The sequence below is a fragment of the Anabrus simplex genome, chromosome 1 (genome assembly GCF_040414725.1).
Source record: "Anabrus simplex isolate iqAnaSimp1 chromosome 1, ASM4041472v1, whole genome shotgun sequence".
Classification (NCBI taxonomy): domain Eukaryota; kingdom Metazoa; phylum Arthropoda; class Insecta; order Orthoptera; family Tettigoniidae; genus Anabrus; species Anabrus simplex.
Genome location: NC_090265.1, coordinates 1736308532 through 1736331854, shown reverse-complemented (window position 1 = coordinate 1736331854; position 23323 = coordinate 1736308532). Strand labels below are relative to the sequence as shown.

The following is a 23323-nucleotide window of genomic DNA, read 5'->3' as shown; positions in this document are numbered from 1 at the left end:
TTTGAATCACTTGACCTTTCGTCCTGTTTACATTTTTTGTCCTCAGGTCCTCTCATCAAATGCACAGCATATTTCACTTTCACAGTGCTATTTCCAATCTTCTTTTCTTCTGTCTCTGGTTCTTTCTTCCCTTCATAAGTGGCAACTTTATTCTTGAATTCTCTCTGTGGCTTATTGTTGTCATGGGCATTCCCATCTGAGCCCCTATTGTCACTTGTACTAGCTTCAGAGTTTCTACACTTAAATGAAGGATGTCCCTCCTTGCCACAAGTGTAACAAATCACAATTTTTCTGTTGACTTGGCTTCTCTTGCTTTTGAACACTCTTGCAAAATGCCCAAGTTGACCACAACAGTGGATCATGGGAGACTACTGGCAAAAATGAGTGCAGTTGGACTAGACAAAAGAGTGACTGAATGGGTTGCTATATTTCTAGAAAATAGATCTCAGAGAATTAGAGTAGGTGAGGCTTTATCTGACCCTGTAATAATTAAGAGGGGAATTCCTCAAGGCAGTATTATTGGACCTTTATGTTTTCTTATATACATAAATGAAATGAGTAAAGAAGTGGAATCAGAAATAAGGCTTTTTGCAGATGATGTTATTCTGTATAGAGTAATAAATAAGTTACAATATTGTGAGCAACTGCAAAATGACCTCGATAATGTTGTAAGATGGACATCAGGCAATGGTATGATGAAAAACAGGGTTAAAAGTCAGGTTGTGAGTTTCACAAATAGGAAAAGTCCTCTCAGTTTTAATTAGTGCGTTGATGGGGTGAAAATTCATTTTGGGGATCATTATATGTATCTAGGTGTTAATATAAAAAAATATCTTCATTGGGGTAATCACATAAATGGGATTGTAAATAAAGGGTACAGATCTCTGCACATGGTTATGAGGGTGTTTATGGGTTGTAGTAAGGATGTAAAGGAGAGGGCATATAAGTCTCTGGTAAGACCCCAACTATATGGTTCCAGTGTATGGGATCCTCACCAGGATTACTTAATTCATAAACTGGAAAGAATCCAAAGAAAAGCAGCTCGATTTGTTCTGGGTGATTTCCGACAAAAGAGCAGCATTACAAAAATGTTGCAAAGTTTGGGCTGAGAAGACTTTGAAGAAAGAAGACGAGCTGCTCGACTAAGTGGTATGTTACATGTGATAAAATTCATTTTTGGGACCGTATTGAAAGTATTTGTATTAAATAACACTAGTATGTTTTTATTGTTCTCCCACCTATTCAATACAATGCAATCTTAAAAGTTAGGACTTTGTCCTTATCAAAATGTAAACATAAAATTAATACATTTGATGGTACATGTTTCGCCTGTCAATAGTAGGCATCATCAGCCATTTTTTACCTTAGGAATGGATCAGGTACCTGATTGGGAATGACTTATGAATACGGTTAAAAACTACGTCTTGTGGAATGTATTGGAGATCGTTAAACAACTATTACAAAATAAAATGTGGTATACTATTACTTAACAATATTGTGTTAATATTTGAGTCTAAAAACATGTCAATTATTTGAAGATTACAACATAGGTGGTTGATTCTTAATATTAAAAGATATCACAATAAAGATAAAAATCAGGAAGCACATTCCATTTAATTGCCAAATGGCGTGTTGTTAAAAACCTGAGGAAAGTTGAGCATTGGTAATGGTCATTGATTCTTGAAGTTAATAGGTTTGATTTTCATTTATAAATTTTTTGAAGAATTTTCATATGGCCTGGTTCTTTTTAAGATAATATTAGTTGGAATGCTGGTGCCGTAGGCTATATTGAAGTTTGTGTAGACATCATTAGGCCATCTTCTTTGATGTAGTATTTGTAGGAAGAATTTGTGATAGGTGTGGCTCTTTGTTGTTGAACCTGTTGAGATGAACGTACCAGTCGAAAGGGAACGTTGTTGTCGATCAGTGGGTAGCCAAGTGTGTGATGAAATTCCCTTTGACCGTTGAGATCTTACCTTATGTTGAGGGCTTTAGGGCTCCAAACTTCTTAGTAATGTATTATTTACTTGTATTAACTATTACTCACCTGTATCACACGTAATATCTCTCATTTTCATTTACAACATTTCAACCACACTTCACATTGTAAATTATATATCCATAAGATTCTTACCATTAAATAACATGTTTTAGGATTTCGCCAAAAATTGTGTATGCTTTAATATGGCTGATGATGACCCCGAGGAGGGTTGAAACTAGTCCCATGTAATTTAAATATTGTAAATACATCTTAGTATTGAATAGGTGGAAAACTTTACTGTGTTATAATTCATATGTTATTCTCAGTTCAATACGGACCAACAACATGAAATTCATAACCCTTGATAGGGAACAGGGAATCTGCCACCTGGGCGACTGCCCTAAATGCAGATCAGTATTGATTGTTTTGAGGGAAGTATTCATTATTATGTGTTTGTGTTGTGCTGTATGAATTTGAAGATGTGGATTAAGATCATAAACACCCAGCCACCAAGCTACATGAATTAACCAGATATAATTAAAATCCCCAGCTCGATCGGGAACAGAACCCGGGGCCTCCGAACCAAAGGCCAGTACACTGATCATTCAGTTAAAGCACCAGATACAGCAAATACTTTTTCCTATAATTTGTTAAATTATTTCAACTTTTCAGTTATTTTATATTGAGACAGGTAATTTTTACCATTACAGTAGCAAAGACTGAAGTATCAGTAGTAGCTTGTTTGTAAATGAAGTACAATGTTGAACATCTTACCAAGGGAGATGTTCAATAAATTTCCGATTTCTTTGCAATCATTTAAGAAAAGGCTAGGAAAACAATAGATAGGGAATCTGCCACCTGGGCGACTGCCCTAAATGCAGATCAGTAGTGACTGATTTAAATTTTAAAAACAATATTTATTAGTCATGGACCCAAAACTTTACAGCATAATATCCTGAATTTTTTACAAAATGGTAGATTCATAATGAGTTTTGAAAGTGCCCTTAATGTGACTTCAAATTCTGATCAGCTTCTTGATGTAACAGTGAAATGTGCAGAAATAAGGTTCCTGAAAGAGAAGGAAAAAATTCATCATCATTCTTTCAGTCAAGAGAAAAGAAAAAAATCTACATAAAACAAGTGAAGGAAGAAAGTGGAAATGTAATAATTAAGAGACCCAGAGGAGATAAAGAATTGATGGAAAGACTATTTTGATAAACTCCTGAATGTGAGAAATAATGGAGAAGAGAGTGTGATGTAAATGAGGATGATCCAGGAATGGAGAGTGATTTTGCAATGGCAGAGGTGGAAGTGGCTGATAAACAAATGAAAACAAGAAAAGCAGCAGAGATGGATGAAATGATAAAGGCAGCAGGACCTACTTGTCTACATTGGTTATATAGGCTGGGTGCATATGAAGTAAAAAGCAAGTACCTGATGACTGGTGTAAAGGTGTAATAATACCAGTATTTAAGAAAGGTGACAGGAGGGTATGTGAAAACTATTGAGGAATTACACTCTTATCACAAGTAGCCAAAATATTGGAGAGAATAACAGAAAGAAGGATGGGAGGAAGGGTGGAAAGAACTTTAGAAGAAGAGCAGTATGGAGTTTGACAGGGCAGGTCAACGATAGACCCTATATTTACCATGAGATTACTGATGGCAAAACGGTGGGAATGTGGAAAAGATCTGGTGATGATATTCCTTGATCTAGAGAAGTGTTAACAGAGCAAAAGCTGTGGGAAACCCTAGGAAGAAAAAGACAGGGAAGGCAATCAAGAGAACTAGTGAAAGAAATGAATAAGAATTGCTTCAGTTGTGTCCAGACTCCAGTGGAGAAAACAGATTGGTTTAGAAACCAAACTGGACTAAGACAGGGAAGTGAATTGTCTCCACTTATGTTTATAATGGTTATGGATGAAATTCTAAAAGAAACAAAGGCAAGATTTTTTTTTTTTTTTTTTTTTTTTTTGCTATTTGCTTTATATCGCACCGACACAGATACGTCTTATGGCGACGATGGGATATGAAAGGCCTAGGAAGTGGAAGGAAGCGGCCATGGCCTTAATTAAAGTACAGCCCCGGCATTTGCCTGGTGTGAAAATGGGAAACCATGGAAAACCATCTTCAGGGCTGCCGACAGTGGGTCTCGAACCCACTATCTCCCGATTACTGGATACTGGCCGCACTTAAGAGACTGCAGCTATCGAGCTCGATAAGGCAAGATATGGAGGGGATATGAAAATATTGTTGTCTGCAGATGACATAGTGATCTGGGGAGTCAACAATATAGAAGTGCAAATCCAACTACAGTAGAGGCTTTACATGACTATATTGAGAAATATGGTATTAAAACCAGTGTGGAGTGCCAGTATCCAGTAATCGGGAGATAGTGGGTTCGAGCCCCACTGTCGGCAGCCTTGAAGATGGTTTTCTGTGGTTTCCCATCTTCACAACAGGCAAATGCCGGGGCTGTACCTTAATTAAGGCCACGGCCGCTTCCTTCCAATTCCTAGGTCTTTCCTATCCCATTGTCGCCAAAAGACCTATCTGTACCGAGCTCAATAGCTGCAGTCGCATAAGTGCGGCCAGTATCCAGTATTCGGGAGATAGTAGGTTCGAATCCTACTGTCGACAGCCCTGAAATGGTTTTCCGTGGTTTCCCATTTTCACACCAGGCAAATGCTGGGGCTGTACCTTAATTAAGGCCACGGCCGCTTCCTTCCCACTCCTAGCCCTTTCCTGTCCCATCGTCGCCATAAGACCTATCTGTGTCAGTGCAACGTAAAGCAACTAGCCAGACCTATCTGTGTCGGTGCAACGTAAAGCAAATAGCAACCAGTGTGGAGAAGAGGAAAACAGTGGTGATGACATGAGGAGAAAGGGAAGGAAAAGGAATCGTTAGTATCAGGGTACAAAAAAACCTTGAGATTGTTGAATACTTCAAGTATTTGGGAAGTGAAATAATGCAAGATGAAAGGTTCAGTAAGGAGATCAGCAGAAGGGTACAAGCAGGAAATACGTTCTACCAGAATGTAAGGAACCCAGTGTGGAACTGAGAAGATCCTATGAAATGTAAAGAGATAATTTACAAGATGTACTACCATTAACAGCAGCAAGAAATGAAAGTAAAATTCAGACCAGTGAGATAAAAGCTCCTGAGAAGTAGCAAAAACAAGGAGAGACAGAGTAAGAAATGTTGAGGTCAGAAAAGAGACAGGGGTAGAAAAACTGAGTGATAGAATGGAGAAGAATAAATTGAGATGGTTTGGACATGTTATGAGGATGAAAGAGGGAAGAATATTAAAACAAGTGTTGGAGGCTAAGATAGAAGGAAGACGGGAAAGAGGGAGGCCCTGGCCAAGATGGATGGACTCTGTCAAGAACAGTATAAGAAAAAGAAGACTGGAGACTGTGAGGAACTGCAAAATGACCTTGATAATGTTGTGAAATGGAGAGTAGGCAATGGTATAGTGATAAACGGGGTTAAAAGTCAGGTTGTGAGTTTTGCAAATAGGAAAAGTCCTCTCAGTTTTAATTACTGCCTTGATGGGGTGAAAGTTCCTTATGGGGACCGCTGTAAGTACCCAGGTGTTAATACAAGGAAAGATCTTCATTGCAGTAATCACTTAAATGAGATTGAAAATAAATGGGACAGATCTCTGCACATGGTTATGAGGGTATTTAGGGGTTGTAGTAAGGATGTAAAGGAGAAGGCATACATATCTCTGGTAAGACCCCAAATAGAGTATGGTTCCAGTATATGGAACCCTCACCAGGATTACTTGATTCAAGAACTGCAAAAAATCCAAAGAAAAGCAGCTCGATTTGTTCTGGGTGATTTCCGACAAAAGGGTAGCGTTACAAAAATGTTGCAAAGTTTGGGCTGGGAAGGCTTTGGAGAAAGACAACACTGGCTCGATTAAGTGGTATGTTCCGAGCTGTCAGTGGAGAGATGGCGTGGAATGACATTAATAGACGAATAAGTTTCAGTGGTTTCTTCAAAAGTAGGAAAACTCACAAAATGAAGATAAAGTTGGAATTCAAGAGGACAAATTGTGGCAAAAATTCCTCATATAGGAAGGGGAGTTAGGGATTGGAATAACTTACCAAGGGAGATGTTCAATAAATTTCCAATTTCTTTGAAATGATTCATGAAAAGGCTAGAGAAACAATGAATAGGGAATCTGCCACCTGGGCGATTGCCCTAAATGCAGATAGATAGATAGATAGATAGATAGATAGATAGATAGATTGATACAATTACTGAAGGGGAGTGGTGGAAGGAGAGGCAATGGTAGAGAAGTGCCATCAACACCCCGACCTAGCAAGAGCTGGACGAGGGGAAAAGAAAATGAAGATGATGACGACAACTTTCATTGAACTAATGAAATGGTGATATAGATGTACGGGTAGATTCCCATATGGAATCTAAAATGTTTGTCCTGAATGTTTGTCCGTTATTGGACATTATAATTTTTTAATAATGTCCAATAACGGACCATTAATATTGGTATTATAATGAAATGGTGCTTGTTAATGAATAGAACACTGAAAATGTTGAAGACTATGAAGATACAATAAGAATCCTAGATTTAATTTCAAGGTTAACTTATCCTAAAGTGGTCATTACTTGAAAAGTAAGAATTTAAAAAATTATGGTCCTTCAAGATAAGAAAGCAAATCATGGGGTAAGCTTTACCAGACCCTGTTAGAAGGGTACCGGTAAGTCCTTTTTCCTAAACACTCTCTCAAATTCTTTTGTACTTATAAAGGGGTTTAAAATTAATCTGATTATCATTATGTGTTAATATTGATTTCAAAAATCCTTAATGGATATGAACCAGCATAAAAGTAATTCCCTGAATTCTATCATTTAATACATTCCCATGTTTATCTCTGTGTGTCACCATTCTTAAACATGTGGGTTCTTCTCTTCTATCACAGTATACATGTGCACAGATGCACAGCCAAGTAGTGAAATTTTCAATCATTATCTACTCTCCTTACACTTCAAGGATAATTTTCTTGTTGGAGCAGGGTGTATGACCCATATTTCAATTTAAACAGTGTACTTAACAACTTGGTTTTATTCTGAAGCAGGGATTTGCCAGGATTTTGGTGGGGGTATCTGGAGAAGGGGTTTGCGCGCACGAACGATGGTGGAGAGCTGGGCTGCTTCAGTATGCCATGAGTACGCAAGAGATGCACATGAGTGTTGCACGACTCAACTCAACATTATCAAATTTCTTGGAAAAGAGAGCACCAAACCTTCCAAAATTTTCAGATGGCTCCGCGCACAGTTTGCAGAATAAACACTTTCGCAGATTCGAGTGTATGAGTGGGCTAAGAAATTTGTGGCAGGAAGAGAAGCTGTGAAAAATGAACTTCATAAAAAAGCATCACTGCAGACAACATTGTTGCCATTTGTGACATTATTGGTGAATAAAAATTTTGCAAATTGTTTTAAACACAGGAATGAGTTACAGAAATATTCAAACCATCATCCGAGATAAACTCCAATTCAGAAAATTGTCTGTCAGGTGAGTTCCTCGTCTCGTCAACTAGGAACAAAAAGTAAGTTTGTCAGAGACTCCTGCATTGCTACGAGGAGGAAGGAGAGCATTTCTCACATTGTATTTTGACTTGTGATGAAACTCGGGTACATCATTACACCCCAGAGTCAAAGTAAGCAAGCATGGAGTGGCGGCGAAGAGATGAAGCAGGCCTGGTCAAGGACAAAACACGCTCATCTGCTGGAAAGGTGCTTGCAACCGTTTTCTGGGACCCCCCGGGCGTTTTGCTGGTGGATTTTCTTCACAAACAAAGGACAATTAATGCAACCTATTACTGTCACCTTCTGGATGAAGCGAAAGCTGCATTTCGCAACAAGCAATGCCGGCAACCAATCCAAAATGTCATTCTTCTCCATGACAATGCAAGGCTGCATATTGCCACTTTAACACGGGAAAAACTGGAGGAAATTCACTGGACATCTCTGGAACACTCTCCGTATAGTCCAGATTTATTGCCCTGCAGGCCTTCGGGCTGAGCAGCGGTCGCTTGGTAGGCCAAGGCCCTCCAAGGGCTGTAGTGCCATGGGGTTTGGTTTTGGACTACCATTTGTTTGGACTATTCAAACAAGATCTAGGAGGACAGCTGTTCAATGATGATGCAAGTGTAGAGGAGTTCAAGAGCAACTTGCTCCGCAAACACCCTATTCTTTCTATCAGGACAGCATCAAAAACTTACCAATACAATGGAGAAAATGTGTATTGAAGGCAGGACACTATGTAGAAAAGTGATCTCTATTTGTGTATTTTTTTTGGTTGATGCAATAAATTATTTTAACAATGATTCCCGTTTATATTTGATCTGCCCTTGTATATAGTTTAAAATCTCTTATTACAGAAGGAAGCATCGGAAAAACATTTTGCAATAGCCCATGTCTTACTTCAAATCTTGTGACATTTAGCACACTGCAAAATACACCAAATAACGTACATTTTCCATACATAGATATTTACAAGAAATTTTGTTTTCTTTCAAGCTCACTTTTTTAATATATCAAAATGTGATATTTCCTGTATGTATGTTGTTTTAAAGAATAATTTTCCTAATTCTCTTAGTAGTCTGAAAGGACACTTTTTTTGTTTAGGGCAGATTGTGGTCAATCAGCGAAGAAAAACGTAGGAAAACTCATCTACACAGCACAATAATCGATGGAATAAAATTTCCTTCAGGATTCTACGTCACCTCAACGACATCAACAAAATCATATTTGAACATTTTCTTCTAGAGTTTCCTGTACAGCACCATGACTGACTGACATCGCGTTTGCAATACTATGCACACTTCCTCTCAGTCCAGTCATTTGCTTAGAAGAAAGGGTAAAAATGAAGTTCAGAAGAAGTAATTTGCTCTCGTCTCAGATTATACGGCACATGACAAATATGCAGTCAATGTTTTCCCAAGAGCATTGTTTTCAGAAGTGTTGGAGTTTATCCTGAACCTTGAAGTAATAAATTTGTTTTCTGATGGAGCAGCGAACCATTTTAAGCAAAAATATACCTTGAATAATTAGACACTACTTTCTGTCATGTGTCTGTTAGGTTACCACCCAGAGGTTGGTTGGATCCTCAAATAGCACCAGCAAAGGCTATGCAGTTACAGGAAAACCAATTGCAACAAAGAACAAAGCCAAAGTGATAACCTATAGAGACATGAAAAATTTAAATCCTCAACAATTGATACAAGATGCTAATCTCTGCCCGTGGGACGAAATACTGCACTTGACTGACAATGACGAAAAAGTAAAGAGGTTTAACCCATTATTGTTGGGATTGTATAACAAACACGTACCTAAACGTACTGCTAGGGTGACTCGCAAAGCTGCTCCATGGTTATCAAATGACATTAAGTCCGCAACGGCTGAACGAGATGCACTACACAGATGTTACAAGCAGACATTATCAACTGAAGATTTTGAAAAGTACCGTGTGCTTAGAAATAAAGTTAAACAAATAATCAGAAACAAAAAATATGCGTACTTCCAACAATTAGCCAGTAACGTGAACACAAAAAGTACCTGGAAACAACTCAGATCCGTAGGTATTGGGAGGCAAACTACAAACTCCAATACGCATGACATAAATCCAGATGAATTAAATGCCCACTTTACTAGAGAAATAGTTAATACCCACCCTCATATTATACAAACAACGATAAATTCTCTTCAATCTACTCCATTACCAGAACGGCCTTTGTTCAAATTTCGTAAAGTAAATGAAAACGATGTAAGAAGAAAACTAACATCAATCAAATCACAAGCAATCGGAGTGGACGACATCCCAATATCCTTCGTGGTTACCTTGATTGATGTAGTACTGCCAATTTCAACCCACATATGTAACTCATGTCTTTCGGAAGGCTACTTCCCAACTGTTTGGAAGGATGCCTTAATTTTCCCAGTACCAAAAAATCTCTAGCAAATTCTCCATCTGACTATCGACCTGTCTGTATGCTTTCTTCACTTTCAAAAGTCTTAGAAAAACTCATGCATGAACAACTGCTCCAATATTTGATGCATCGTTCGTTACTTGATCACCTGCAATCTGGATTTAAAAAAGGACATAGTACATCTACTGCTCTTCTAAAAGTTACGAATGACGTAAGAAAAGCAATGGATGAACGTAAAGTGACCGTGCTCATTCTCCTAGACTTCAGCAGTGCTTTTGACACTATCAGTACGGACATATTAATAGCGAAATTGCATTCCTTCCATCTTAACCACGCTGCTCTCAAATTGTTCGCTTCCTACCTCCATATGATATAGATGTTGATTCCCATAGGGAATCTGAAATATTTGTCCTGAATGAGCAAATTTATAATACCAATATAAATGGTCCGTTATTGGACATTATAAATTTTCCAGCTAGCTCATTCTTGGTTGCCAGCGTTTCGCCCTCGTGTGCTAGGGTGGGCTCATCAGTTGGTACCTAGCACACCTACCAATACGCTGGCTAGTGCATACCATGGAGGCCACTGCGTAGGCTAACTGGAGCCACCGGCAGTGCCAATGCACTAAGAGACTTTGTCTCATCACTAAAAATTGATGCCTGCTTGGCCATCAGATGATATAGATGTTGATTCCCATAGGGAATCTGAAATATTTGTCCTGAATTAGAAAATTTATAATACCAATATAAATGGTCCGTTATTGGACATTATAAATTTTCCAGCTAGCTCATTCTTGGTTGCCAGCGTTTCGCCCTCGTGTGCTAGGGTGGGTTCATCAGTTGGTACCTAGCACACCTACCAATACGCTGGCTAGTGCATACCGTGGAGGCCACTGCGTAGGCTAACTGGAGCCACCGGCAGTGCCAATGCACTAAGAGACTTTGTCTCATCACTAAAAATTGATGTCTGCTTGGCCATCAGATGATATAGATGTTGATTCCCATAGGGAATCTGAAATATTTGTCCTGAATGAGCAAATTTATAATACCAATATAAATGGTCCGTTATTGGACATTATAAATTTTCCAGCTAGCTCATTCTTGGTTGCCAGCATTTCGCCCTCGTGTGCTAGGGTGGGCTCATCAGTTGGTACCTAGCACACCTATCAATACGCTGGCTAGTGCATACCGTGGAGGCCACTGCGTAGGCTAACTGGAGCCACCGGCAGTGCCAATGCACTAAGAGACTCTGTCTCATCACTAAAAATTGATGCCTGCTTGGCCATCAGATGATATAGATGTTGATTCCCATAGGGAATCTGAAATATTTGTCCTGAATGAGCAAATTTATAATACCAATATAAATGGTCCGTTATTGGACATTATAAATTTTCCAGCTAGCTCATTCTTGGTTGCCAGCGTTTCGCCCTCGTGTGCTAGGGTGGGCTCATCAGTTGGTACCTAGCACACCTACCAATACGCTGGCTAGTGCATACCGTGGAGGCCACTGCGTAGGCTAACTGGAGCCACCGGCAGTGCCAATGCACTGAATATTAAGTTTGGATTCAGTATTAAGCCGCAAATGTGGTTAAGTGTAAGAGAGGGCCAAGAGCCTTAACTTCGCCACAAATAAAGACATCAATAAATAAAATGAGGCGTACTAGGCGAGATGAGGAGTGAGGTAGTTTGCAATTGCTTTCCTCACGGGGTCAGACAGTGCTACTGCAGCACAACTGGTCCTATGAGCAACACCTTTCATAACACTCGGACGCACTGATCGTCCTCCGAATGTCATTACTCAGCACCACCCATACCCCAACAGCTTTCATATTATCACAGTCATGGATGAGAGTGGGACTTCGTTGGAAGCTACACTTTGCTCTGGCCTGTGCCAAAAGATTGATGCAAGGATTTAAAATTCAATGGAACTTTTTCGAATCATACCATGGAAAAGAGGCAATTGGATTCAAAGTAAACTGAATGGCGTGGGTGGCTGTGAAATCTGGAAAGAAGGTGCAGAGTAATGAAGATTTTGTTAACGTTTTGAGCAATAAGACGAAGAAGGTATCACAGTTTGAAGGAGGTAGAGAGCTATCTTGAAAAAACTATTTCAACATATTTTAGCTATTCCGGCCATACGTAGAGTTTATTACAACAAAATGCTTTACGTCGCACTGACAAAGATAGGTCTTATGGCGACGACGTGATAGGAAGGGGCTAGGAGTGGGAAGGAAGTGGCCGTGGCCTTAATTAAGGTACAGCCCCAGCATTTGCCTGGTGTGAAAATGGGGAACCATGAAAAACCATCTTCAGGGCTGCCGACAGTGGGGTTCGAACCCACCATCTCCCGAATACTGGATACTGGCCGCACTTAAGCGACTGCAGCTATCGAGCTCGGTAAAGTTTATTATGTAGGAGTATTGGGTGAATACAGTATGTTATAGAATACAGTATAACCCCGAATTTGAGTGACCTCGATTCAACATAAACCCATATTTAACGGAAGAAATTTCCAGTCCCAAAAATTATTCCATAAAAGCAATGCTATTACATATTCAATTTAATGTAATTCACAATAGGGGAAAACCCACATTTAGCATTACGGAGATGTTAATATTTTCAAATATTTATTTCTATTTCTTTTGGTTATGGGACATTAAGAACCTATGAAAAAGACATCATAAACTTGCTAAGGATGATTCAAGGCAAAAGAGGAAATTAGAGCTCAGGCACTTAGGGCTAAAGTGAGATGTTTGACTCAGATGCACATCTGACCACAGCCGCTGTAGCAGAAGAGAAACCTGTTTTAACGACAATATTATTATACCCTTCGAAAATTGCTATATTAATCTGTGCAATATCCTTTGGTTACAATGAGAACCCTTTTACTGATTCATCCGTTATTACGGGCAAATTTGGGCATGTTAGTTTGAACCTATTATCAATATTCATACATTCTAGCAAGAACAGTATATGACTCAACACCAGCATTTATATCAAATACAGTAGAGACAATACGTGACACTTACGGATTTAGCCTTGTTAAAATGGAAGACAATTCAACGGTGGCGCTCCTAGTGACTTGACCTGAAAAGGCACGCTAAATTCAAATATCAATGGAAATACATACACGAAAATGGATAAATAAATTACGTCTAGAAAGAAAGTATTATTGAGATATTAACTTTGAAATTGCTAAACAATACTGGATAAATGAATGAAGAATTATTTAAAAGGTTATTACTTAAAGACTGAAATTAGACATATAAACAAGATGTGAAATGGACTGCTGTGAAATGGGTTGATCTTTCATTTATGCAATACTTTCTTTGCTTTAGCATTCCTGCCTGAACTTTTACGGTTAGATTTGTCTTTTTTCTGATTTAAAAATCATTGTATCATCACATTAAGACACTTGTCAATAAAAATATCGAACATTCCTTACACACAAGATGCAATGAATTAACATTTAAAAGCTGGACAATTTTCCTCTTATCGTGAAGCCTGCTAACAGAAAGAAAATCTATAAAATCCCGGCTTTAATCTGAGAAGAGGAATAAAGGAAAGAAAAGTATGAAAATGTTGTCGATAGTGATGCTTTGAGGAATATTTACGTACAATTAGAGTAAAAATGTAACATACCCTTGGCTGTATAGTCGAGGATTTTTAAAGTCACTGGCCTGGAAATGATCTGAACAGATCTTATAATTCTTATATAAGCGTAACATCCCTTCTTTCTTGTACACCTTATCCAAATCACTTCTGTGACATTTCAAAACCCACAAATCACACCTACAACAACACATCGGTATTGAAGGTTAACTGCTACACTATACAATAAAATATGCGTATTATATTTTAAGCCAGTTAAAGTATGGGTCAAGCAGGTCAGAAGATTATGAAGTACTATAAAAAATCTCTTTGTCACTGGAAGAATACATATGCAAACACAATATTACTTACATTTGAATGGGTGAAAACCATAACGGTATAAGTGACATTTCTTTAAAAAATGAGTTAAGTGCAGGATGTAACTCCAGGAGGATGTATCCTTTCACCAATCAGGAGATACAAGTGATAGTGGCAATATTCTGCGCTCTAGTGATGGGTGGTGTAACTACAAATACCATGCTTTATATGAGTGTTGAAGATGTTTAAATGTCTTTTTCTCTGAATGACCAAAATGTTACTTATACCGTTATGGTCTTCACCCATTCATTTTCTCGTCACGAGAGAAGTGAAAGAAGGACGGCGCATTCTTCTCTACTTCATAGTTACTGCAGCCAAACACAGCACATACCTTTCCCCTCATGCTGAGAGGAGATATCAAGGAATGGCACACGCTACTATTTAATTATGTCAACTCACTGAAAACATATAACACCAAAAACTTCACACACAAATACACGTACTCTTATGACAGAATCAGTAGTTTTCAGGTCTACCCGCTAGAGAGAGCTCTAATAGCTGTCCCTCAATATCTCGCTGAGTGTCACAAATGTCAAAAACATATCAGATGTAAGGCTTTTCAGGCGTTTGCTCAATTAACCAGCGTTTCGTCTTAGGTCTGACACTAGACTCATCAGAGTGGGATGTGTCAGACCCTACCCACTCACACTGGGGTGTATGCAGGTGAACTTATCAGAAGCCCTTTAAGAGGCACAGTCTGATAACTGCATATGGGATAAATCTCCACAATGGAATTATTGCCCACCTTGCAATTCCGAATGGAAAATTCTAAACTCCCATGGAGGGAATCAGATATTTTTCACCAATAGAGCATGTCAAAAATGTCAAAAACATATCAGATGTAAGGCTTTTCATGCAGTTATCAGACTGTGCCTCTTAAAGGGTTTCTGATAAGTTCACCTGCATACACCCCAGCGTCAGTGGGTAGAGCCTGACACATCCCACTCTGATGAGTCTAGTGTCAGACCTAAGATGAAACGCTAGTTAATAGAGCAAACGCCTGAAAAGCCTTACATCTGATGGTTTTTGACATGCTCTATTGTTGAAAAATATCTGATTCCCTCCATGGGAATTTAGAATTTTCCATCTTGCTGAGTGTCGCATATTGTCTCTACTGTATTTGTTTATACTGAATGTGATTGATTATCTTCCGTATCGATTCCTCACTGCACGTGAGTGAGTCTCCGACTTGTGTAAACAAACATCGGGATATGTTTTTGCAATAAGTGCAATGCCAACAGTTGTTAACTCCTTAGAAATAAAGGTTGAAATAAACGATTGCTTAATTTTAATACTAGGTACGGTACTGACATAAAGAATGTGATACTTCTCCTCAAGATACAGCGGTGTGCATAACTAATTTCAGAGGTTATGTACTTTCGCGTCTTTTGCAATTTATGTAAATTTATAGTGAAAATATTATTATTCTACAGGGAGCTTGAAATGATGTTTTCATAATATGTGCATGGTAAACCTAGGTTAGGTGACGCCGTTTGAAAAAAAAAAAATGGAAATGTTTGCCACAAGCCTCTGGAGTGATGTTATTACAATTTTTAAGAATGAAACTGAATATACGTGTTCAGACTATTGGAATTAGAAAATACTTGCTAACGAGTAAGCTACTGCTTGGAAAACATCCGCGAAAATGTTTAAACAAACCAACTGCTGTGTCATACTGATTTTAACGTGTTTTGGTATAACGTTATAAGAACAATCTTAAACCGAAGTGATCTTGCATTCACTGACAAAAATCTGTAAAAATAAAGCGAAAACAGTAACTACAGTACAGGGTGTAGGGTAGATATCTCCTTGTTTTATTGCTGTCACTGTGAAAATAATGTGTGACCGTACAATTTATATTAATACAGGCAAAGATTTCTGGAAAAGGTGTGCTTTCCACTGAAACCTCAATTTAAGGTAAACCCTCATTTAAGGTTAAAAAAATCAGGTCCCTGTAAATACATTAAATAGGGGTTCTACTGTATGTACTGTACCCGACAGGGACATGAACCAAGGACTAGGGATCATGTGAACGTGCATTTCTTTGTCTGGGAGCAAGTCCGTGGGAACTCGAAGCGTGGAAAGCCAAGGGCGAGGCTAGGGAGTATTTTCCCCAAGCAGAACTAGGGAATCCCTAGATGAAAAGAAGGGAGCGGTTACCCCGCCCACAAGTTGTTTGTAAGTGGGAGAGGGAAACTTTTTAGCATCGTAATCTTGGAACTATCTTTAAAACAGCTTGGCCAACTCTGTTTTCTATATCAAAGGAATTAACGATTTTAATAATACTGCACTGTACAAGGATTCAAAAGAAGTGTTCGTCATCTGTGAATTTATTTAGAGTGCGAGTCCTTTATGGTGATAATCTCCTGTTAAAAGAAGGAATATATGATTGTATAACAGTGGAAACTTACAGAGGCCATGTGTTAAATGTCTTGACACCCACATGACAGGGGCAATCCCGTGAGTGAGCTGAAAAAATAATGGCGTATGGCTTTTAGTGCCGGGAGTGACCAAGGACATGTTCGGCTCACCAGGTGCAGGTCTTTCTATTTGATGCCCGTGATTAGGATGAAATGATGATGAAGACAACACATACACCCAGCCCCTGTGCCAAGAAATTAACCAATGATGGTTAAAATTCTCGGTCCTGCCAGGAATCGAACCCGGGACCCCTGTGACCAAAGGCCAGCACGCTAATCACTTAGCCATGGAGCTGGAATGAAAGAGCTGAAAAATGAAGACAGTTATTTATTCATTACTGGGGATTCTGCGATCAGATTTCGTCCGGGTGAGTCTTAACCATATTATATGATCACTGGTCACCTGATTATCACAATATTGCATCTCTAAGACATGTGAACTTTTATTTTAAAGAATAATGGTAATGTCTTAAACAATTGGTGTATGAGAAGAAGTGATATCGGTGATATATGAGAGTGCGTGCTCGGGTTATTTGGTCTTAATTCAGGGCCCGAACTTGAACTGAGATTATTATCATTACCATCATCACTTAAAACAAAGAAGATGATGATGATGTTGTTTGTAGTTAAAAGGGGCATAACAGCTAAGTCATCGGCCCCTAATGGTACGAGATGGACGACATGATATGATAATTAATATTTTTAAATGTATCCACTGACTAGAGTTTAAAATAAATGATCATTGGATCTAATTCCCAATGCCTAATTATCTAATAAAATTATAGAAAATACAGGTGACAATGGAATAAGGCACTGCCTGGAAGTACAGATATATCTATTATTCAAGTCAGAAGTTAAAATAACACATTAAAATACACAAACACAAACTAAAATAGAATCAATGGGATAAAAGCGCAGTTAACAGAAATACACCAAGACAAAGGACAATATTACACAAACAAATAAAGGCCACTATCCCTCACAAAATGGATGACGAGGTCTGCTGACTGCTCGTCATCTCACAGGATGAGGGAGATGGTACTCGGGAAGACTACGATGATCACCGCAAGTACACACCGGAGGGGGTTCTCCTTTCAGTAAACAGGAGTGCATTATTATACTGTGGCCAATCCGAAGACGATATAATAGCACTGCTTCCCTCCGAGAAGCCCGAAAGGAAGTCCTCCATAACCTACTTGTAGGTACCTTTTATTGCTCTCAGCTTATTTGGAAGTGGACTGGCCTGCCACTCCATCTCCCAATGGAACATAACCAAATGTCTCAGCTGAGAGTGAATACCACTTGCTGGAACCTTGTAAAGCAACGGGGGCAATGTAACTGCCTAATTGACAGCCTTATCTGCTAACTCATTTCCTTCTACACCCATGTGGCTTGGGAGCCACATAAACATGATTCTCGTGCCGGCATCCAAACACCCAGTATGCAGGTCCCGGATCCGCTGCACCAGAGGGTGCCAAGGGAAACAGGTATCAATAGACTGTAGCGAGCTCAAGGAGTCAGTACACAGAAGAAAGTGTCAACGCTCATCGGACAGTGTGTACCGCAGTGCTTCACAGATAGCATAGAGCTCTGCTGTGTACACACTACAGATTTCTGGGAGAGCAAAAAGAAACCTATCATTGTTGACAATGAACGCACAGCCCACCTTCTTTTCTGTCCTCGAACCATCCATGTAAACGATGACTGAACTTGGATACCAGCCAACAACGACAGGAAGAGCCTCTGATAAATCGAAGGGTCCACGTTTTTCTTCAGGCCAGTGTGCAGAGCCAGGATTATTTCAGGTCATCGCATTATCCACGGAGGTACCCCACTTAGTTGTCTGACAAGGCAGGGAACTGAAGGTAAATCAAACAATCTGTGACTGCTATCCAAGCGTATTCCAGCTGGCCGCGTTGCTCAAGAATAAGCAGCATACAGCCGACGGTTTTCATTGTGGAATACGCAAGGATAGCGTGGGTGAAGTGGCATCTGTCGCAAATTTGCAGCATAGGACAGAAGCATTTGCTGGCGCCTCAGGTGTAAAGGCAACACACCAGATTCAGCGAGCAGGCTAGCAATGGGACTTCTATGAAAAGCTCCCGTCGCCAGCCTAACCCCGCTGTGGTGGATGCTATTCAGTTTCACAAGGACGCTTTGCCTTGCTGATCCATATGCTGCACTTCCATAGTCTAACCCGGATAAAATATGTGCCCTATAAAATTGTAGGAGCACCGTGCAGTCAGCCCTCCAATTAGTGCTGTTAAGAAATTTCAAGATATTTAACTCTTGGTGCATTGCACTTTTAACTGCCACACATGTGGCTCCCATGATAATTTGCCATTGAAAAGGAGGCCAAGAAATCAGTAAGTGTCAACTATGGGAAGAGTGACATTTCGTAAAGAAAGCTCAGGATACGAGTGAAGAGTGCACTGCTGGAAAAAGTGGACAACAGAGGTCTTTGCGGTTGAAAACCGAAAACCATGCTCTAGAGTCGACTGATCCACTCTCCTAATAGCTTGCTGTAATTGTCGCTGTGCGACTGCCATATAATGCAAGCTATAATGCAGAGCAAAGTCGTCCACATATAGCGACGGTATTACTGCTGAACCAGCAGCAGTGACAATACCGTTTATGACAATCGTGAACAGAGTGACACTAAGAACCGATCCCTGTGGGACTCCATTTTCTTGAAGATGGTATTGCAAATGTGCCGTCCCTCCTTGGACACAGAATAGATGGAGGGACAAAAAGGTCGTAATAAATACTGGCAAGTTACCTCAGAATATTCATTGATGCAGGACTGAAAGGATACCATATCGCCATGTGGTGTCATAAACCTTTTCTAAGTCAAAGAAAACAGTCACCAAATGCTGTTTGCAGAGAAATGCATCCAGGATAGAAATGTGCAGGCATACCAAGTGGTTAATGGTCGAGTGAGTGGCTCGAAAACCACATTGGTACTTGGACAAAAGTCCTTGTTTCTTCAGACACCACGCAAGTCAGTGATTTACCATCCTCTCAAATAGCTTACACAAACAGTAAGTAAGACAAATAGGTTTGTAACTTCCTGCATACTTAGGATTTTTGTCAGGCTTGAGGACAGGAATTACTATGCCCTCTCACCACTCAGATGGAAACTCACCCTCTATCCAGATTTGGTTGAACACACGAAGGAGATATCTGGTTATGGACATTATCTAGCCCAGGAGACATGCCCTTGCAAAGTGCCAAGGCACAGCAAATTTTCCACTCTGTAAAGGGCATGTTATAGTCCTCTGAAGCTTGAGTGGCAAAACTAAGGTGATGACGTTCTGCCTCCCACTTCAGAGCAAGGAAATCACGATGATAATTCCCACAGCCAGACCCATCCGCGAAATGACTGGCTAGATGGTTAGCAATCGAGAGTGGTTCAGTGATGATACTGCCTGCAATGGAAATTCCTGGTACAGAAGATGATCCTTGGATACCCGAAATATGTCAAAGTTTAGTCCACACTTGAAATGATGGAGTATGTGTCATCTCTCTCTCCCACAAAGCTTTCTTACTTTGGCAAATGAGAACTCGCGTCTTGGTGTGGAGTTTTTTAAATGTTACCAAGTTGGCCACAGTAGGCTGCCTACGATAACATTTATGCACGCGACAGCATCCTTTGATAGCTGCTTCAATTTCTTCGTTCCACCAAGGAGCGAGGAGTCCCTGAAAAGGAGGGAATAGACTCCTCAGCAGCAGCAAGAATAACTTGTGTTATGTAAATTATTTGGCCATCTACGGTCCGCCTGGTCTCGTTGTTAAAGACAAGCTAGTGATGTGAACTTTGGCTAATCAGCATGTTTAAGAATCCATTGAGGAGGAGACCTGACGGATTTTTGTTTCAACAAAGTAAGAATAATTGGAAAATGATCATTGCAACAGAGATCATCATGTATATTCCACCAAAACAGCGGAACCAATGTTTGGCTGCATAGACTTATGTCTATGCGAGAGTATGTGCCGTAATGTACACTGAAATGAGTCGGTTCACCTGTGTTCAAAATACATAAATCCAGCTCTGTTGCTAATGTTTCCAACTCCCTTCCCCTGGGGCAAGACGATTCAGAGCCCCATATGGGGAACATTACACACTGTTGCTATGACAGGCAGCAGTACCCACACCACAACTGCTTCCGGTGGGATTCTTAGAGGAACCTCTTTGCTATAAGTATCAGAATGAACAAAAATACCCACGCCACCGGATGCCCTGTGAGCATAATATTGTTCTGTCGAGTATAGTCTGAAACTTCTCAAGACTGTATGATGACCTTGTCTGAAGTTTGTCTCCTGAATACAGACTATACTTGCTGTGAACTCACTAATGAACTGGCGTACCTCAGCAAGATGCTTGTCATAACATTTACAGCTCCACTGTAACAGTGCCATAGTGTGGACTAAAAGAGAGAGTGTTAGATTATGAGCGAAAAGATGCTCTTAAACCTAAACACTATCAATATATCAATGTCCATCCTGTCGGAAATGGAAATTCTAAGTTCCCATGGAGGGAATTAGATTTTTTTTTTTTTTTCCACCAATAGAGCATTTGGAATTGCTAGGCGGGCATTAATTCCATTGTGGAGTCTTATCTCCCGTATGCAGTTATCAGACTGTGCCTAATAAAAGGCTTCTGATAATTTCACCTGCATACACCCCAGCATCGGTGGGTAGGGTCTGACACATCCCACTCTGAAGAGTCTAGTGCCAGACCTAAGACGAAATGGTGGTTAATAGAGCAAATGCCCGAAAAGCCATACGTCCATCCTGTCATCGAGAGATGGTGGGACTGATGCCCAGAACTTCGATGCTTTCCAGGAGCGGGACGCCCCCCTACGAGGGGAGCGCACAGGTTTTGGAGCAGGTGTACCTGCTGGCGCAGACTCATACCCTCCAGTTGGAGGGCATGATTTTCCCTTTGCAGGAGAAGTGCGGGAGCGCCTGGTAAGGGCGTTCCTCTTCTCCGCCTTCTTTTCATGTTTAGACGGGCCCTGGTTGATGACGCCACCTCTGCTGGCTTGGGCACGGCTTTTGCCGTCCTCTGATGGTGGGGGGGAGAGACTTGGCCATCCCCCGCTGCTGCGCCAGCGTAGGAGTCCCAGCCGGCAGGGACTTCTTTGTGGTCGAAGGTGGGGTAGTCCCCCCTTCGAGCTGTTAGTCTTTGTGGCTGTGCTTGGGCGCAGCGATCGCAACAGGTTTAGCCGATATAAACAATGAACCTGGAAGACTCTGTGCTATCTTCGTATAGTCTAACGTCTTGGCGGGTGCATTCATAGCATTGAACTTACGACACTCTTCCTGGTAGGAAAGACCATCCAGGGTGTTGATCTCCTGGATCTTCTTCTCACCGAGATATACCAGACAGTTCCGCTCTTGGGGCGAGTGAAGACCAGGGCAGTTAGTGCACCTGTAAGGAGTTGAGCACTCCTCCGTGTCCAGAGCTCCTCTGCCACATGTACCACAGACAGACTGATTTGAGCAATGAGATACCATGTGCCCATACCTCTGGCATTGATAGCAGCACATGGGAGGTGAGATGTACAGCCTTACATCGCAGCAATAGGTTGTTACCTTGACTTTATCTGCTAACACTGACAATGTGAAGGAGACAATGAACGCACCCATGGCAACGTCCTCGCCGTTGACTTTGTTCGTAATGCGCCGGATGTGTGTCACGCCATGGTGCTTCATGTGTTCCATCAATTCATTGTCAGTGTTCAAGATGAGATCACGGTGGAAGATAACTCCACAAACCAGATTCAAGGTCTTGCGCTCTTTGACTTTGACGGAATATCACCAAAGTGATCGTACTTGAGCAACTGATCAGCTTGCGTGGCAGTGCGCTTCTTTAACAACAAACTACTGCTGCGCATTTTCTTCAGGTCTTCCAGTTCGCTGTAGACACCTTCAATGTGCCTGCTAAACAAAATAGACTTTAGCAGCTTGAAGACACTCCCATCATTCTGATAGCAACCAGAAACCTAGGGAAGCCGGATCCCATTCCTTCACACTGCACTTGTTTCCAGGGGGTTGAACCCCTCAAGGAATCAGAAGTTAAAGACTTCAGTGGGGGACCACCTTGGACAGGTCAAAGACGTTTCAAAGCCATGCCCGAAATCATCCTCCCAGAATGCCACCCACTCCCATCAGGGGTCTCTGTATCTAAACCAAGCAGCCAAGGCAATACCCACCTGGTCGTAGCCGGTATTGCCTGGGGTCCGATGCTGGATGATGCTCAGTACGGGATGACTGAGGCAATGAGCATTAGGACTCCCTTCCTCCAGTCACCCACAATACCATGTAGCCCACAGCATGTACAGACCACTAAATATAGAGAAAAATAATTTTTTTAAATGAATAATAATATGTCCTTCTGGTATTCGGCTGTGCGGGGACCTGTGTTGTCAGGTGGATACTACTGCAAGGGTTCATGACGCTTCCATCCGCCGTCACAAGCGGGCTTTTGGGTGTAATCGCACACATATGAGGCCTATCTCTGAGCAGCACGCACATCAAGAATTTTGAAACGTTCTACAACTAACCCTAAAAAAACAATAGAAAATAAAGAAGGGACCAAGTGCACATGACCCTTTAAGACACCTTCTACGACAGGCAGGGATTACCTGTGAATGTATTCAGCCCCTCCCATCCACAGGGAGTCCAACACATTAAACCAAACCGCAATCCATGTCCGCACCCAGGTCACCCCTTTTAGTCTTCTCTCACAACAGGCAGGGGATACTGCGGGTGTATTCTACATCTCTCGCGTTGAGTGGGCTCATGTTTATCTTAGCTGTTTTAGCGGGAATATCTCAGCACTTCCTCGCGCGTCAAGACGGTACCTGAGATTCCAGTGCAGTGCGTGTTGTTCTTACCGAGTGTAGCATTATGGCTTATAAAACAAAGTTTCTTACGGAGGATTCATTATTAGATATTGTTCACAATGATTATTCTGGTGATGAACTT

At 40.7% G+C, this 23323-nt stretch overlaps 1 protein-coding gene across 1 annotated transcript in view; it reads right to left on the bottom strand.

The window, feature by feature from the left end:
• Positions 1 to 2996: 2996 nt before the first annotated feature.
• LOC136882432 (uncharacterized) overlaps positions 2997 to 23323 on the bottom strand; it is a 55011-nt gene continuing 34684 nt past the window's right edge. Inside the window, exon 2 of the mRNA XM_068226660.1 lies at positions 2997 to 3050. Coding sequence (XP_068082761.1) covers positions 2997 to 3050 — 54 coding nt within the window. The remainder of the gene's footprint in view (positions 3051 to 23323) is intronic.